General features: G+C 42.3%; 1 protein-coding gene across 3 annotated transcripts in view; it reads left to right on the top strand.

The window, feature by feature from the left end:
• Positions 1–18121, top strand: part of MAF (MAF bZIP transcription factor) — a 182009-nt gene that overhangs the window by 3118 nt on the left and 160770 nt on the right. For 2 of the 3 annotated variants that reach the window (XM_050979044.1, XM_050979043.1), the window contains exon 2: positions 9365–9430. In XM_050979044.1, coding sequence (XP_050835001.1) covers positions 9365–9398 — 34 coding nt within the window. In that variant the 3' untranslated portion in view covers positions 9399–9430. Of the gene's footprint in view, positions 1–2567; positions 2859–9364; positions 9431–18121 lie in introns of those variants that run through there. The other variant, XM_050979042.1, reaches the window with a different exon arrangement.

The following is an 18121-nucleotide window of genomic DNA, read 5'->3' as shown; positions in this document are numbered from 1 at the left end:
ATCTGCCCCATTTTTTTTTTTTTTTACATTTTGCGTTTGGTCATTGTCAAATGTGGAATGCTCTGGGTTCCTAGTATATAATTTAATTCTAGTTTCTGTCATCTGTTAGCCCAGTTAAAATGTATGCTACAGATAAAGGAATGTTATAGATAAATTCGAAAGAGTTAGGTCTGTTTAGATGTAGATTTTTTTTTTAAAGATTGATGCACTAAATTGTTTACTGTCGTGATGTAAAGGGGGGTAGAATTTGCAACGGGACTGTTTTAAAAAGTAGTTTATGCAGCATGTGCTTGCAACTTAAATATAAGTTGGGTATATGTAGTCCTTGCTATACCACTGACTGTATTTGAAAACCAAAGTATTAAAAGGGGGAGGCACCCCTGTTTATATCTATAGGGGTATTTTACATTAAAAATGTATGGGTTGTTTTTTTGTTTTTTTTTTTCAAAATTGAAGTATTTGGGACTGAATTGCACTAAGATATAACCTGCAAGCATATAATACAAAAACAACAACAAAAAAATTACGAACCTGTTTAGAACGCTAATACAATTTATGCAGTTATAAAGATGGCATTACTGCACAGTTTTAAAATGATGCAGATTTTTTTACAGTTGTATTGTGGTGCAGAACTGGATTTTCTGTAACTTCAAAAATTCCACAGTTTTAAAGGCAATAATCAGTAAATTTTATTTTCAGGGACTGATATCCTGTCTTTTAAAAAAAAAATGGAAAGTAAATCTTACCACAATAAATATAAAAAAATCTTGTCAGTTACTTTTTCTTTTACATATTTTGCTGTGCAAAATTGTTTTATATCTTGAGTTACTAACTAACCACGTGTGATGTTCCTATGTGCTTTTCTTTCATTTTCAACTCTATGGTTATATCGAAAGAGAGAATAATCTACAATAATAAACTGCATTTTTTTGATTCCGTACTCAGTTTCTTAGTGTGTAGTTCAAAGTTCCATAACTGCGAGCGCAGTACTTCAGCGTGCTGCCTGCCGAAGGGGCCATACTCACCCACCAGCTGGACTCAGAAATGTTCAGGAGGGGAGAAGGAAAAGGATAGCTTCGTGTAAAATGGAAAATTGTCACCTGCTAGGACTCAAGTTCTCTTTCAGGTAGATGAAAAAAACGTGAGCTTTCAGGGGCTGCTTCTGACTTCTCAGTAGTGCAGTGAGGGCAGTTTCAGTGACTCAGATCATCCCACCAAGTTCTAGGAGATCTCAAAGGGGAGGTCTGCTTAAAAACCTGATGACATGATGTGGCCCTGTATTTTGATTGTTTTATGATGGAGTGAAGTGAAAGAGAAGACTTCACATCCTCTTATCATCTGATCCCAGCTAAGCATGCCTGTCTCTAGTAGGAGATGACACTGCATCAGGTTTGGCTTGTCACAGAGCCACTCAATTCTAGATTGAAAAATTTTTTACCATTTTGGTCCATACTGCCTCCTTTTTTCTTTTCTTTGCTTTTTCACCCTTCTTTTTTCTTTTTTTTTAATTACCCTGTGGATTTTTTTTGTTTTGGGGTGTTTTTTTTGGTTTTGTTTTGTTTTTTGTTTTGTTATTTTTTTCTTTTGCTACAGGCCTTAGAAAGTCCAGAGAGAGCTGAGGAGCGAAGAAAAAAAAATCCAAAGGACTTCCTCCAACTTTTGACAGTTCTTTGCTCTAAACAATCAACCCCAAAGGTTAACGTGCTAGAAACATTCAGGTCTATGAGCCCCTCTTCGCTGCAGTTCCCCATGTCAAAGGGCATTTGAACTTTGAAAGGCTCCTCAGATGCTCGACCCAGTTCGTTTAAAGCCACCTTTCCCTGAGAGCCTGCAGGGTCCCTCGGCAGAGCGCTGTCCTGCTCTCTGAATGGGATTATCTGTCCCCTTTCTGTGACAGGCAGAGGCCTCTCTGAAGGATGCTCCAGCCTCTCTAGGATGGGGGGTTTATCTCCAGACCTAGGCTCATAAACCAAACACCTTTTTCTTCTCCTTTATGTTTTTCCCCGCTGCTACTTCATCCCAGCAGTAGGGTCATCCCTCCTGGGTGCTGGTGGCCCTGAAGGGACAGGACCTGTTGCCATCCCTCTGCCTGGCTGGTCCAGCCTCTGTCAGGGGTCGAGCTGCAAGGTCAAGGTGTGGCTCTGAGCCCCCCTGCAGCACTTGCACCCACAATAGTCTGTGTCAGTGGGCCGTGGCTGGTGCTGGAGGTCACTCTGCTCCTGCTGAGGTCCCTTTGGCAGGGATGGACACCAGCCTCTCTGCTGGTGACAGCAGTGGCTTGCTCTCCGAAGCTAATGCTGTGTCTCACCCCTCCCCAGTGCCGGGGCACCAACCTGCCCTTTGGCATCTGACCTACTGTTGCACCAGGGTTTGAGTAATGGTTCAAGCTCCAGATTCTGGTTAATTTGAGTTCCATTTTCTGGTTAATGTGTAATCTGTGGGTAAACTGGTTGCGATTGGCCAAGCTGGGAATTATCTCCTCTCATAAAGACAAGGCTGCTCGTTTTTCTGTCTCCCACCTTCCCTTCCCTGACTGAGCCTTTACCGACGCCCAGGTGTTTTTGCAGGGACTCTGAAGCTTTGCTGCTGCCCTTGCTGAGAGCAAGGAAGGGAAGGGACAAGACCTGTCATCAGCAGAGCCCCCGCTGAAGTGGTGCTGCAGCCCCCAAGGGAGCACAAAACCCCAGGCTGCCTGGAGCAGGACCACTTCTAGTCCAGCCTCATCCTCACACCCTGCTCCTCATCCTCACACCCTGCTCCTAACTTTGCTTGCAAGGCTTCCTTGCAAGCAAAGTTAGGAGCAGGCAATAGGATTTTAAAAGTACTGTGAATAAACTGAGTAGTGAAGAGCAAGGCGAGCACTGCTGCCTCCCTGAAGTATCTTTTTTCACAGAGAGAAAAAACCAAACATCCTATTTGAATGATTTGAGAGATAAGAGAAAACCTTCCTAGAAACGGACTTCCTAGAATAGGGCGACAAAGGGAAAATTCCCATCACACCCCCAACCTGAGAAGGGAAAAAAGCTTTCTTCCAGTTTGGCATTGTGATGACAATCTTGCTTTGCACATTAAAAAAAGCAAAAATGCAACCTTCCTTAGGCTGCACTTGAATTTTATCCTGAAACACGCCAACTGGTTAAGTGAAGGGGAAAAAAATAAGGTACACATTTTAATATTCACTAAAGCAAAGTGAGTATTGGGGTTCTCTGTATGAGTCATTGCAGGGGAGCGCCCACCTTTGCCGCAGGACTGCTTGCTGAGGACTAATTGGAACCGCTCTGCTCTGAATAACCTACATTCATTAATCACCCCTTGCTTGACTCTGGCCTCAATCCTGCTCCCATTGAACTCAGAGGTGCAATCCTGGGGATTTCAAAGGGGAGCAGGATCCCACTGTTCTCCCACAGGTAAAAACCGGGTGGAATGCTGCCCGAGCCAGGCAATTGGGTGTCAAAAGGTGTGTGTGGTCTTAATCTGCCCATCACTAACAACATCCTATTTTTCCCATAGTCCTATAGTGCCTTTCCATTTATTAACTACATTACAAAGAATTTCATGTGACCGATGCTGGGAGATATGTGCGTGGACAGCTGCCCTTTGCTGGCTGGCAAATGGTATTCACTGAGGCTCAGTGCACACCAGCCCACCTTGCCCCTAACCTTTTTTTATTTTCACCCCCTAAAACAAAACATAACCCTCTCCTGCCCTGCCTTCAGGCTTCTGCTCAGCAGAGGCCGAAAGTATTTTTTTGGTTTTGCCACAACATTTTCCCCGCTTGAAAAAATGTCATCCTGGACTGAATCCTAAAAATAAGATGGGAGAAGGCAGGGAAATATCCCAATCACACCAGTGCATATTTATTTCCTGAATTATTTCTCCCTAGGCATGCAGCGAGAAGTGCCCGTTTGCAAACTAAGCGGGAAGAGCTTCTATTTATTAGAAAGTCTTCATCACCCTTTTAAAACAAAAACTCCAGCGCTGAATCAAAATGTCACTTGAAAACTCCCCCAATGCGAAACATGACAGCAAATTTTTAGTTTAAAAAATGAACTTTCCCAGCTCTTTTTTTCTTTTCCCTTCCGAAAGCTTTTATGCAGCTGTTTCCTCCCCCTCCCTCTGCGTAGTGTGTAGGAAGTTCTTGATCTAGAATCATTCATAATTTTAATACCAATTTCTATTTGACATAATATACTAATATCAGATAGAGAGTGTAGCTGCTTCCTGGATTTAGGGAGGAAATGATGCATATATCAGAATTATCTGCTCAGATGCCAGAACTACATTGGTGTCATTTCAGCATGTGCTGTGTTGAAAGGAAATCCTCTATATTTATTACTCCGATCATCAGAGGAGCTAAATGGACCCACTGTTTCTGACACCTGTTCAGATGGCTGAATTTAAAATTTCATGCAGGGAAAAAAAAAATCCTACATACTTCAATGTTAGGAATTAAGGTTTTTTTAATACACTTTTTTCCCTTCCTCTTTCCGAATCGCTGTGTTGCGAGTGGCTGCCATGAGGCTTGGGCATTCCGGGGGTAGCTATGGAGAGCGGGATAGATTTTGTTTGCTCAGCTCAGACAAAATCCTGCTTGAACACACACACAACACACACACACAGTCTGTAACCAAATGCTTCAGATCTCTGTTTTAAGTGCAGGTCTCAGTATGAATAACATGATGTAGCACACCCCAGAACGTGGCGGAGGTGAGCGGCCAAGAAAGAACTCGTCTTTTCAGGAGGGAGCTGAGCACTGAACCACTTCATAATTTTAAGGCTCTTCTAATGAATTTTTTTGGGCACAGCAGGTACAAATCAATAGATTAAAATACTGTACACTCTGCTGCATCTAATTCTTGACTGCCTGAAATTGCGGGGGAGGACCGAGAATAACATTTGTCACTCTGAGGGCTGAGTGCATTCAGATTTGTGAGCTCTAAGCCAACACAATGCAAAAATAGTCCAGGATGTGACTTAAGTTATCAAGTGAAAAGCAAGAGGCCAGGGATCTGCGAGGCTGTAGTTGGCAGACAGGCAGCTCCATCCCGAGCTATCTATCACCGTATCGGGTTGACCCGGCACAGTGTGACAACATCTCAGTGCCCTCGATGCACGCTGCCTGTATTTCAGCACTCTCTGAAATGATCATTTTCGTTCACTATTGCTGCACCCACTTTTTTCCCTCCAAATTCTGGCTTTTAAAATTGTGTCACTTGCGACACACAGTGAAGTGTGCAGGCCTGTAATCGTGGTGCAGTGAATGGCGAGGACAGAACTTGCCCTGCCTCTCATTGCTTGTTTTGAAGCCCTGTGGACTTTGTGATATGATTTGCTTTTTTTTTTTTTTTAATTAATAAATGTCATTGTTTTTAATGCATCTCAATGCAACACTTTACATGGAAGGAATCAGAAGTTTGCTAGAACTGGTGTTTCTCCTCCATGCAAAAAAAAAAAAAAAAAAAAAACAAAAAAAACAGTAAATAACAAATCGAGCAGTGTCCTCAAGTTTCCAGCGGGGGTAGAGGTTGGAGTGTCCCTGGGTGCTGCTCTCAATTGTTAATTTATAAAGACCCACAGTCCTGAGCAATGCTGCCCCAGCTTGTCCTGATAGAGCAGAGATGCCGATTGCTGTGGACGGAGGCGTTGAGTCTCAATACCCTGTTCCAGCGAAGGCTCTGGCATCTCCCTGACCTTCAGTCCTTGGGCTTTTCCATTAAATCTGGGTGTCCCCGAAAGGCTGCAGGGAGTGGGGACACCGGGGTGTCGGCAGAGCTCAGAGCCCACACGCCTTCGCTTCCCTGCCGCCAGCCCGGCACCTGCCTCGGCCGCGGGAGCAGCAGCCCTGGGGAGGGTTCTGGCACGGATTTTCACCTCTCTGCTTCCAGCAGCTCCTGAACGCCCCGAGCCGGGGCTGTCTGGGCAGGGATGCAGCCCCTCCCCGCCCCTCACGGCACCGGGGCCGCGGCCGCCGGGGTCGCTTGGGGAACGGCCGAGCCCCCTCGGGAGCTGCCCTGAGCCCGGCCCGGCCAGGCCGCCACGTCCAGGGACGCAGCCGGGAACAGCCCCCGGCCCAGGCACAGCTCTGACCCCGGGCAGAGCCCTGTCCCCGGCACAGCCCTGTCCCCGGCACAGACCCCGGTCCCCGGCACAGCCCTGTCCCCGGCACAGACCCCGGTCCCCGGCACAGCCCTGTCCCCGGCACAGACCCCGGTCCCCGGCACAGCCCTGTCCTCCGCTCAAGTCCCGGCCCTGGCACAGCCCCTGGCCCCGGAACAACTCCCGGGCACAGCCCTCGCCCCCCGCCCAGCTGTGACTACGGGCACAGCCTCTGTCCCCGCTATAGTCCTAGTCCCTGTCCCAGGCCCAGTCCCTGACCCCGGGCACAGCCCTCGGCCCCGGTCCCGAGGGCTGCAGCGGCCGCCCAGCCGCGGGTCCCTCCTCAGCCATGTGCGGGGGACAGGCCCCGCCGCCCGGGAGGGGAGGGAAGGTGAGGACCGCATCGCTGTTTGTTTGTTTCTTGTTTGTTTCTCTCTAAATCCCATCCCTGCAACAAAAGGGGAGTCTGGGCGGAACTATGGATCCGTCTGGCCGCGCATCCAGAGCGGAGCTCCGGTTGTCACCCGGCGGCTCCCACGGGCCGCCCGGCCCTAGGTATGTCCACAGAGCACTTCCCTCGGCTTTAGTCACAGTATTTCCAATTTTTCTTTTTCTTTTTCTTTTTCTTTTTCTTTTTCTTTTTCTTTTTCTTTTTCTTTTTCTTTTTCTTTTTCTTTTTCTTTTTCTTTCCTTTTCTTCTTCTTTTCCCTTCTCTTCCCCTTTTTTCCCTTTCCCTTTCCCTTTTCCTTTCCCTCTTTCTCTCCCTCTCCCTTTTCCTTCTCCCTTTTTCTCTTTTTCTTTTTCCTTTTCCTCTCATTCTTTTTCTTTTTCTTTCTTATTTTTCCTTTCCTTTTTCTATTTCTTCCTTTTTTTTTTTTTCTAGTTCTTGAATTTTCCCCCTTTTCTTCCTTTCTTTTTCCTTCCTACCTGTGCACACACAGACACAAATCTAAACCCAACGGCAATCAAAGAGATCTTTTAAAATGACTTTTTGGATCAGGCCTCGAGTTCTCTGCAGGGAGCAAGAATGGGAGCAGGCAGGATTTACATTTCATGGCTTTTAAAGAATCTGAAGTGCGGGGAACGGCGTTTGCCAAGGCTGAGTTTCACAAGTCTGTGTGGATGTGCCTCGGAATGTGTATATGATTAAGCTTAAAGCCCTCTTCTGTAAGAAGGCAGGCAGATTCCCTTTCCTGCAGCCTGAGCCCTGCTTCTCCAGTTTTGAAACAAAACTTGCCAAGGCCTTGGCAGTGGGATATTACTGCTGAAGGGGATGGGATCAGGGTGTTGGTATTGTCTTCCAAAGCTGAGGTGTCTCCACTGCAAACAGCCCCTGCTGCCTCAAGCACTGAGAGCCATGACAATAAAAATTGTCCCAAAAATTGAACCAAACAAGACCTAGTATTTTTTTTTCCTTTCCTACCCCTTCCCCCCAACTCAACTGCTTCCAAACTCCCTGATGAAAGCATTTTAATATGTAGGAAGAGCTGCCGGAGTCTGCAATGCGATTCAGTGTTCTGTGGTGTGGGATGAACAGATTTTCCTTTCCGTAGGGTTTCCTCCTGCAAAGTCATTGTAGAGGAGGGAATACTGTAAGATTAAATCTGGTTAAAATACTATATTCATGTCACACCAGATACGGTCTCCAGACTGTGCACAGTCTTTCAGCTTCCTTTATTGTGAAATCCTTTTAAAATAGCACAGTATAGTGTAGAGAACTTATTGAAGTATAACTGTCTTACACCAACTCTGTCAGATAAAATGAAGGAAAGTGATCGGGCTTCTTAAATTAATAAATCTGCTTAATGTCTCTGGTTGCCTTCACTCTCTCTTACTGTCTTTGACTCTTTCCTTATTAATAAACTGATAGTTAAATAAAGCTGCTAAGTGAAGCAATGCACCTTGTCGGTGGAAGAGGGTTGGTGTTCCAGGTGTGCTGTGCTGGGAGTGGTTGTGGGTTTAGGGCAGGGATGGCCATAGCAAAGACTGAAAGCAGGCTGACCACATCAGTTTCTAGATGCTCCTCAGGTGTGAGGCTTGAGTACCTGTTCCTCTCAGCCCCCTGCATTAATAACAGGATGAATTAACTGACTGGCATGAAAGAAGAGGTCGTCCTGAGAAAAATGACACCAAAGGTCCACAGGAGTCATTTGCTTTTAGAGATCCCGGGCCAGGTGCCAAGTATTGCATTTATCTAAGCACCGTCCCCTTTCTCAAAAAAAAAAAAAAAAAAACCAAACCAAAACAGCAAAACAACAAACTCCAAACCTGAAAGAAAAAATCAAACTAAAACTAGAAGGCAACATCTCTTTCAATGGCCTGTGGGGTCCTTTCAAAGAGGGGGTGGGTTCGAGTGGGGAGCTTTGGGTGGGATGTGGGACAGCGATCATTCAGCTGGCTCTAAATTTGCTGCCCACTTTTGTTTTCAGAGCTGCAGAGCTAATCTGGAATCAAAATGCTGGAAAAGCGCCTACAGTTTGTCTTGCCTTTTTTTTTTAATTCAAGTCGATCAGGCTTGTGGTTTATTCTTGCTCTGATTCTGCTGCACAGTTCCAATAAATGCACGGAGCTCAAGCATTCCTGCAGGCGCTTCATAGGAAATACATGTGTGTGTCTGTGCATGCACACTCAGGGAGAGAAAGCTGATTGTAAGGGACACAACAAAATACCCATATTTAAGAAATGTGGATTGACTCACTGACTTACCTCACTTATTGTACAAAGATTCACTCTATGCTGATTTTTTTTTTTTAAATTAGGTTTTAAATATGTGTTGACAGGATGAATTTGTATGGTGTGAGTAACTGCAGGGGGAAATGACAGCTCTGCTTTTGTTATTAAACTACTGTCTTGAAAATAATGGAGTGTGTACAAAAATTGATTATTATTTTGCCAATTACATTAGTGCAGCTAATAACAATCATTAAGAAAGAAATTCAGAAAGCTACACACTTTCAGATATTACAAACTGATATTCACTGGTGAGGCAAAAAATATGTGTTCTTAAGGTAATTTGTCAGTAAGAATCTCCTGTTATTAATGTGAAGCAAATACTAAATGTGTGAGCTAGAAATGTTTCACTTCAAACTGTGTTCATTTCTTCTTCACTCAGCCAGAGTTAATAAACAGTACAAGAGACTTTCTAAATTTAATTTAGGATTTGCATATAAAAGGTCCTGTTCTGTACCATAGTGGCACAACAGACAGGCTTTATGATGTTAAATATTCCTTTTAATAATAGTTTATTTTAATATATTTACTAAATTAGGTACCCGAGAGAATCATCTACAACGGTGATGTGAAAATCCCTGTTACCTGAGGTCAAAAATAAAAGGTATGTTTTCCTTTTCATTAGCAATTTGCCATATTTCAGCAGGGGTGGTAATTTCACTGCTTTGTTTTCTGCTGTTAAGATGGTGCTTTTTGCTCAGCCCTGGGGAGCCAGTGACAGGCTGTGGTGCAGTTTCCTGGGCTTTTGGGTGAGGATGATTTCAGGTGCCTACAAGAACCACTTGCAGTGATGGGGCTTTGTACTTTTGTCAGCCAGGCAGCTCTCTCGTGTCCCACACCTCATATATAATCCTTTGCAAATGTTTTCTTTCTTTTTCTTCAAATGCTAGCATTCAGACATCAGCTACGGGGATTAAGGATGGGTCTTCTGAAGATCTCCCTCAGATCTTGATGAAAATCATGAGTCTGTGTTAGATGACTTCAGTACTTACAAATTACAATAGAGTTTAATTCACAGCCCTGCTTTCCTCTGGAAATTCATGTTCATTCAATCTGTCAACATTGACTAAAAAATATACTGCTAATGAAAATGTGGGAATTAAAACTTTCAATCCCTTCCCCTGCTAGATTCAAACAGGGACTTTATTTTTTTTTCTGTGGAATCTGACTTTTATTGACCTTGACTATAAAAATACTAAGTGGGTTAAATGAGCACCAAGGTTGCAATGACAGATTCCTGTGCGAATTTTTTTTATGAAACCTCCTATTTTAGTTAAGAACACAGCCTGCTGTACAGCCTGCCACGCTTTGATCAACGGTTAAGTGCTGTTAGAAACAGCTGCATTTTATTAGCTCATGGAATTAGGCTTGTTTAAATGATAGATTTAATTTTTATCTTTTAAAAGAAATGTAAATAATAAGTTAAAATAATAGATTTCTTTGAAAATTTTGAAAATAAATTTGAGTAACAGATTTATTTTTTAAAATTTAAGTGAGGATGGGGAGGATGTAACTGGTGCTGTAGCCTGTGCACTAAATGCAACTGAGAGGAGTTTTTGGTGGTGTATGGGCTGTAGGAATAGGTTTCTCAAGGAGCCCTACAGGACCTTCATTTTAAGCCTGATGCTCCTCTTACTTCCCTGAGGAGCACCCTGGATAGGGTTTTGCCTGCATTGCATTTTTTTTTCTGTTTTTCACCACTGTAAATGAGAGGGAAGCCAGACCACTTGGGTTTTTTTGTGAAAACTTGGAGTGCAATATGCTTTTTTTGAAAGAATAGAGCCAAGTTACTATCAGCTGAAGTAAATACATGTAGTGTATATTTTAATTGCAAAGGTGCAGCACTTGTTTCATCAACTCTCTCCTAGGGAAACATTTCTAATTTCAATAATCCCACAGGAAAATCTGCCACGCTTCCTGTAAGTCATATATGTGACTATTAGATTTATATAAATTAGTGATATTTATTCTTTTTATCCATATAATAAAAAAGGAAATCTTTTTCCCTTATCGACACTTGGGATCTCAAGACCTGCTTAGCTTGCCGTTCTCTGGGACAATTCCTTGTGTCTTCCCTCAGTATTTTGTGATTATATTTTCACATATTATAGACAAAAAAAACCCACAAAACAACCAGCAGCAAAATCTGTTAGTTTTAAGCAAATAGCTCTTGAGTCTTGGAAGAGTTAACAAACTTTTACGGCAAGGTTCAGGCAGTTCTGACCCCTATGGTAATATTTCATCTAAGGTTACTGTTGGGAGAGAAATCAAATTTCAGCTGTGAACATGATTGACAGGTGAAAGCAAGAGAGAGAAAGACATCTGGTCAGATGGGGAATTTGGGCAGGAGAAGGACAATTCAGGGAAGTGTCTCTGTGATATTAGGAATAATAAGCTTAGATATGAAAACTCCGATCCTCCATGCTGTCTGGAGGAGAGCTCACTTGATATTCATGGAGGTGGCTTGGTTGGGGGAATTTAAGACTGTACATTTATAGTAGTGGACAGTAGTCTCCATGGTCTGACTTACTAACTTGGCTCCTTTGAAGGAATTATGTTATTTCTGGCAAACTTTAAGGATTTCAGGGCCATTTATTTAATGACTGTGACAGGAATATTTGGTGGTTGCTGGTTAAGAGGTTCTCACCATGATGTCCCTGGCAGGTCAGGCAGCAGCAGGGGTGATGGAGGCCAGTACTGGTGTCACTCCATGTCCTCCCATTTCTGACAGCTTTCAGGGTAAGCACTGCAGGATGAATTTTGTGTTTATGATATACACAGTTTTACCAGCAACAAAATTAGTTGCTACCCCATAAAATACCACTATGGTCCATTGTGGTGTTTTACAAAGCAACTGTTTTTTTGCAAGGGCTGTGTTTTGTCTTTTTCCAGCTCCCAGCAGCACCAGCTAACATCCCTTACAATACATACATAACCCCAGGTATGTTTAGCTGTGCCTCAGTGTATTTTATTTGGTGCAAAAAAGCTTTTTCATCCTCCAATGTTGTGGAACCAATAAGAATAAAATATCCCTGTATTTCCTGATCAGCATGATGATGTTGGACAGTGGAATTTACTTCTGACATAAAAAATGTAGCCAGTTTTTTTCTTAAAAAGGGCAAGAAAAAATCTGGGGTTTTTTTTTATTGCTCAGTGTAGCAATGTTTCAGTTTTCAAAGAGGGTCTGAAGGACCTTTTTAGAGCTCCAAGGGCAGGATGAGGCAATGATGGACCCTGGGATATAAATTGCATCCTACCTACATCCCAGGTGAGAGGAGAAATCCTGGGTGGGCTTCTGGCCCCACTGAAGCCTTTGGTAAAATCACCCTTTAATTGCTGGGGCCCACACTTCCACCACAAAGGAATATCTACAGGGGAGGTTGTATAATAAAAAGCAAAATCTGAACTTATATGGAGGTAGCTGAGCTGTGAATTCCCAGGATGGATCTTCTTATTTGGGAGTAAGGGTGGATTTCCCCCTTCCCTAGTACAGCTAAGCTGCTTTCAAAATAAATTAACCAGGAAAATCCACTCTTATTCTAGAGTAGGAGTGTCCACCCGGGGAATGACTAGCACTGCAGTATAGTTTATTTCCTAATTTCTCCATATGGATGAGACCTAAACTAAGGGGAGAATAAGGAACAGTAAAGAACAGAAATATATTTTCTGTTCCTTTTCCAGTTTGCCTCTAAGACTTTTCACACAGGGGAAATCGTGGCTCTCTGAAAATACACATTTACTTACTTTTCACTGCTATTCTTACATTTGCACATGCATTTTTAACAGAGATTTTTGTTTTGTGCAAGACCTTTAGCATTCTCCTACTATTCACATGTATTTTTGATGTGCAGTTGAGTCTGTCTGTTCATGACATCATTTCTTTTTTCATGGCCATGGCCTGGGATATCAAACTACCCAACTTCACTGCAAATTAGATCTTGTTTTTATTCCTAGACTCTACATCTGATAAAACTGAAAATTAAAGCTAAGAACTGTAAAAACAATCAAGTTTCTTTTTGCATGAGCAAGTTATTTTTAACTTTACATTGTTGAATTAACACTCCCTGTAAAATGTCTTTATTTTCCGAGGCTGATAGCAAGATAACTTCCATGAAATATTATTGGCAAACTTCCCACAGCAGTCAATGGGAGCCTTGTATGTATTTTTCAAGCAGATGTGCTGTATTAAGCCTAAATGAGAATCTTTTTTTATCAAATGGGATGCAATATGTTATTCTTGATTAAAAAATTCAGAGTAATCTCGCCCCCTCCCTTTCCTCTCCCCAAACATTTTTAGTACAATTTACAGATCATTTTGCATAGGTAAAAAATAAGTTCTTGAGTATTTATAAAAAGCAGGATTTTACTATGCCTCAAATGTCTTTCTAGCTCATTCCTATGAATTTGAAGTATGAAAATGTCTTAAATCGTTATGAGTGAAGAGAAAGTATATGCCATATGTAACAGCTTTTACTCCCCTAAAATTCCCAGGCAAGTGAATGTAATACTTTTCCCTGTGTTTAAAGTAAGCACTAAAATATTTTGTGGTGATGTAGCTCTTGCTGTTGTTTAGGTCTAATAAAGGATTTTAAGTGAAAAAAAAAAAAAAGTAATATTTTTAACATCTCTCCTGGGTTTTCTAATTTGTGTCACTTGCCAAATGATTCGCACTGTACCAAAATATAGGAGATTGATGAGACAGGAAAAGTACTGATTTAACATCCCACATATAAAATTACTTCTCAGGCTCCACATATAGTCACAATGTTTAGAGAGTGAAGAAAGCGGGAGTTGGGAGTCACAGTCTGACTCACTTGTGAGACTTTGACCCACTTATTTGATTCTAGATTCAGCAAAATACTGAAGCACTTTAAACTTGTTATCTGAGGTTTCTTCTAAAAGTCTGTTACCGTTGATCTCTTTATATCTCAGTTTACACAGTTATAAACCTAGATAATTAATTCTTACCTTCTAGGCTTTTGTGGGAGTTAAAAAATAGCTGTAATGTTCCTTGAAGCCCTTTAATGAAAACTGGTTTATTGAAGTACTTGTCATTTACCTTACTTCATACTCTGGGATGAGAAATCATTGGTGTTGCCCAGGTCCCACGCACCATTTCTACTTGGATGGAAATTCAGCCTTCTAAGTTCACTGGGCCAGGATTACAAAGATCAGTTGCTTTGGGAGCTGGTCATTTTCTGAATCACACATAACTTTACCCTGATTTTGAACGTGCCAAAATGTAGGCAAAATCAGTTATGTGCCCCATCTCTCTCTTAAAGACAATATATCTTTAATGCCTCTATGTACAGAATAGCTCCTGAGCACCTGCAAGGCATGTAGAGGTTACGCTGTCCTTGTAATTCCTCCCATTCCTGCCATTACCTTTTTTTCCCAAGGTTTGAGCCATTATCATTCAGCAGTTGTGCAGCTTTTCTTTTCTTCCATCCCCAAATTATTATTGTTTCCCTCCTACCTTCTACCCCTCCCGAACCATAACTGAGTCCTCAGCCGTAAATTTGCTAACTATAAAGATTTTTGCTTGAAATGTTTTGAGAATGCTGTGAGAAAAAAAAGGGAAAAAAAAGAAAACCTATGAACAACACGCTGTGCCATGCTCCAGCACTGCACTTCTATGGGAAAGATAATAAAGATATTAGCACTCATATAATTTCAGATAGGAAATGAAACCAGACATGAAAGAAACACTAGCTCCAGCTGTTGAGTGGGAATCAAACTAGCTATGGGAATTACAGGTATTGTCACCGGAGACAGCCTGACTTCTGAGAAATGACCTCAGGTGTAGGAGCTTGCTGTGGCCCCTTGCAGATATTAACACCTAATTAACAATCTGCGAGAGCATCCAACATCTTAATCACCAGTGAGGTGAGAATGACAATCACAAGGAGGAGAAGGAGAAGGGAAATGGTAATTTTTCCTCTGCACGCATCATCTAATAACCATGGTTATTCAGATGCAGCTAAATGCGATTTCCTTTTAGTCATTTCTGTCTATTGGAAGGCACAGTAAGTTCATTTGCTAGCAGGTAGGCAGCGGAGGTGAGAATTGAATTGATCTGAGATACTCTGAAAAATTGACCCTGAGGTCATTCCTAGTTTAAATTGGGAAGTAAGGCTGAGCTCATGTCTTCCCTTTCTTCTCTCCCCTCTCCCTATTCCCCCTCTTTTTGTGTTTTCAGGCATATTAGTCTATATGGCATAATTACTTAAACATACTCTGGTGGTGGGGAACCTTGTTCCCTCAAAGTTAATCAAAATAAAGAGAGCTTTTGTTAGCAGTGATAGGTAATTATATCTCGGCTCGGCGTTGTGCAGGGCCTTTGTGCCGGGTTATTGACGGCAGAGCCGCGCTCAGCAGCACAGCCTGGAGCAGGCACCAAGATTCAGGCCCAGGCTACATTTAGGAGAGGGGGTGTGAAGGCCTGGGAATCTTAACGGGCCCAGGCTGTAAAGGAGAGGGGTGCATGGCAGCACATCCTGAGTCTCCCAGTGCAAGTGGGATTTCCCTGGGGAGAGGTGCACGTTTTAAAGAGGGGAAAATCAGGGGTGGCACTTCTGCATTTCTGCCATCTTCTGGCTGTGTTTTTAGCCAGCAACAGCTGTAAGTGTGGATAGGAACAACCTACTAACCCAATTTCAGCTCCAGTGTACACACCTAGGGCCAAATTCTGCTTCCTGGTAACTGGTGCAAATGCTCAGGAGCATGGGGGAGCTGATGGAGAGGCTCTGGGCTTAGTCCCATACCAGTGGGCTGGTGCTAGTAAAAAGCAAGCAAGAAAGTAAAACAAAGACCAGATTTACTTGGTGCTACAAAAGACAAGGCAGGAGTAGCCTCCCTGGGATCTGTGGTGATGCTCCAGCTTGCCTCTGGATCACTTGGGCAGGATCCAACGGAGTTGTAATGTAATGCCTTTTAATGGATGCTTTTATGTGTGCTTCCAAGCAGCTTCCACTTTCAAACATCTTTACAAGAGAGTTAAAACAAGAGGCAGGCAGGGAATGAGGAATAAGCTCGTCAGTACATTTGTAGTCCTCATTCTGCAGAAGCTCTACCCATGGCACTCCCTTGCTGTGCACAGGATCAAACTCTTTCCATATTACTTGGACCCAAATTATATTCTAATAAGAAGAAAGTGACAAAGTAAAGACAGCATCATATTAACCACTCAGCTTCCATGGAAACTCCCATCATTTTCTTTCCCATGACAAGAGATAATCTCTGTGTTTTTTGTTATGCTCACTTCTTCGACTCCTTTAGCTTTGTTTTTATGTGTTGGCCTTGCACTAAAAAATATAACTTGACATCTTGTGTCTTCTCAGCTAAAAAGGTATCAGTTCCTGGACTTAATGTCAGCTGTACCATGATCAAAGGCAAGAAACATAAAAGTTGACATATATTATTTATTTCATGGTTTACATCAATGATGCTTCTCCCTATCCTTTTTTGTTATTATTGCTGATGTTTTGCTCATAATGTTGCGCTCACATCTCAAAAGTGTTTGTCCCCTACAGACAAATATCCATATTAATGTAATCCATCAGCAGCTAACAAATGCCAGCTCACTTCAGCATTTTCTGCACATCCAAAAATCCCATTGTTTTTGCAGGACTTGGATGTGCAAAGAATGCAGCAGGATCGGGCCCGGGGCTGGAATTTGGGAGCTGGAGACTTTCTCCCTCAGCCCCTGCAATGCCCGGGGTTGGCTGGAGCAGCCTGGGGCACTGGAGCAGGGAGTGGGAGACGCTGCATTCCCTCTCTGCATTGTGAGCTGCTGCAGAGGGGAGACAAATGTCAGGCTTTGAGGGGAGCAAGAGCTCTAAACAGACTTTTTTGTTTTGGTTTTTTTTCCCGGTAGTTTGGGTTTTTTTTTTCTCTACCTTTCCCCATTTTTCTTGATTGCCTTCGGAGTCCCGAGTGAGTAATACAGGGTCTGTCTTACAACTGTGTCCAGAAAACCATCTGAGATCAGTCAGAAATGCTGCTCCAACCTGTGTTTCCCTCTGACTATTCCATTTAGTGTAAAACTTTCCTTTTTTTCTCTCTTTGTCAACAATTGTGGCAGGTTTTACTTCCTGAGTTACAGAACCTGCTGAAATGCTGAGTCTGATCTTGCCCCCTACCCTCCCACGAGCTATTTTTTTCCGCAATAAAAATAATAATGCTTGAGAACTATCTTGGCTTTTTTTGGTTTTGTTTTTGTTTTGTTTTCTTTTGTTTAGTTTGGTTTTATATTAAAGCTTGCTGACAATTGTCAAATGTTCATTCTAGCAAAGAAGTCCTGGGAGGGTCTAGCCTTGCTGCACAGCCAGCAGGAGTAATTTGCAGTGCTCCTTGGAGCTCAGCTATTCAGCCAATGTGTGTCGCTTTACTATTTCTTTAAAATTTAATTGGGATCAGGCAATCAAGTGTCTCCAAATTTTTTGCCTCTTCAGGCTGCAATAAAGCCACTTATAATTTATAATCAAAGTTTGGTATCGTTAAACTAAACTGTAAAACCTACTTCAGGGCTTCAGTCGTAAAATAAGTATACGATAAATATTGCAGTGGGGCTTGAGCAGCACAGCTCTAACAACAGCACGTGAATGAATACACACACACATATTTCACACTTCTTTCTTCTTTTTTTTTGAGTGTGTGTGCATGTGTTTAGTTCCAGAGGTAAGAAAGATGTAAATAATAGATAACTGCCATGGATTCTTTCTTGGAAGGATTGAAGCTAAGATAGATTTATAGCCCAAGCAGTTAATTTAAATGCAAAATGAAGTGTTAATTCATTAAAGTCATTTATGCATCAACATTATTTTTATGTCTTTATTTATATTTTCCTGTAATATGCAGCAATGTAGTATTCATCCTGGGGTTTTTTTCTGTCTGTTGACTGTACTGCTCCTTTGCTTAGATTTTTTTCTAACAAGGCAGCTCATTTAGAAAGAAATGTTTATGTGAAGTGCTTGTCAGTTGGCATTTTTACTAGTGTGCTAACCCAAAGGTAAAATATAAAGGCACGTCTTTTCCTTGCTGGCTTGTTGCTACTAGAAGGGTTCCTCCCTTGTTAGCTTGATAAATAATTTTACTAGCGGGAATCTGCTGAATTTTTATGCTTGCTGTCTATTTTCTGCTTGCTGCAAATAAATTCCAGCACTCAGAGGGCACTAAAACTCCAAACACATGGTATTTTCCCATTTTGTTGCTGGTTGCCCTGAAATATTTATTTCATCTTGTATTTTTAATTAAATCTTTATTTTTAAAAAGTGTAGGAAAAATCCCTCAAGTT

The sequence above is a fragment of the Serinus canaria genome, chromosome 11, assembly GCF_022539315.1.
Source record: "Serinus canaria isolate serCan28SL12 chromosome 11, serCan2020, whole genome shotgun sequence".
Taxonomy (NCBI): Eukaryota; Metazoa; Chordata; class Aves; order Passeriformes; family Fringillidae; genus Serinus; species Serinus canaria.
The sequence above is the reverse complement of the archived record's forward strand: the minus strand, read 5'-3'. Positions and strand labels throughout refer to the sequence as shown.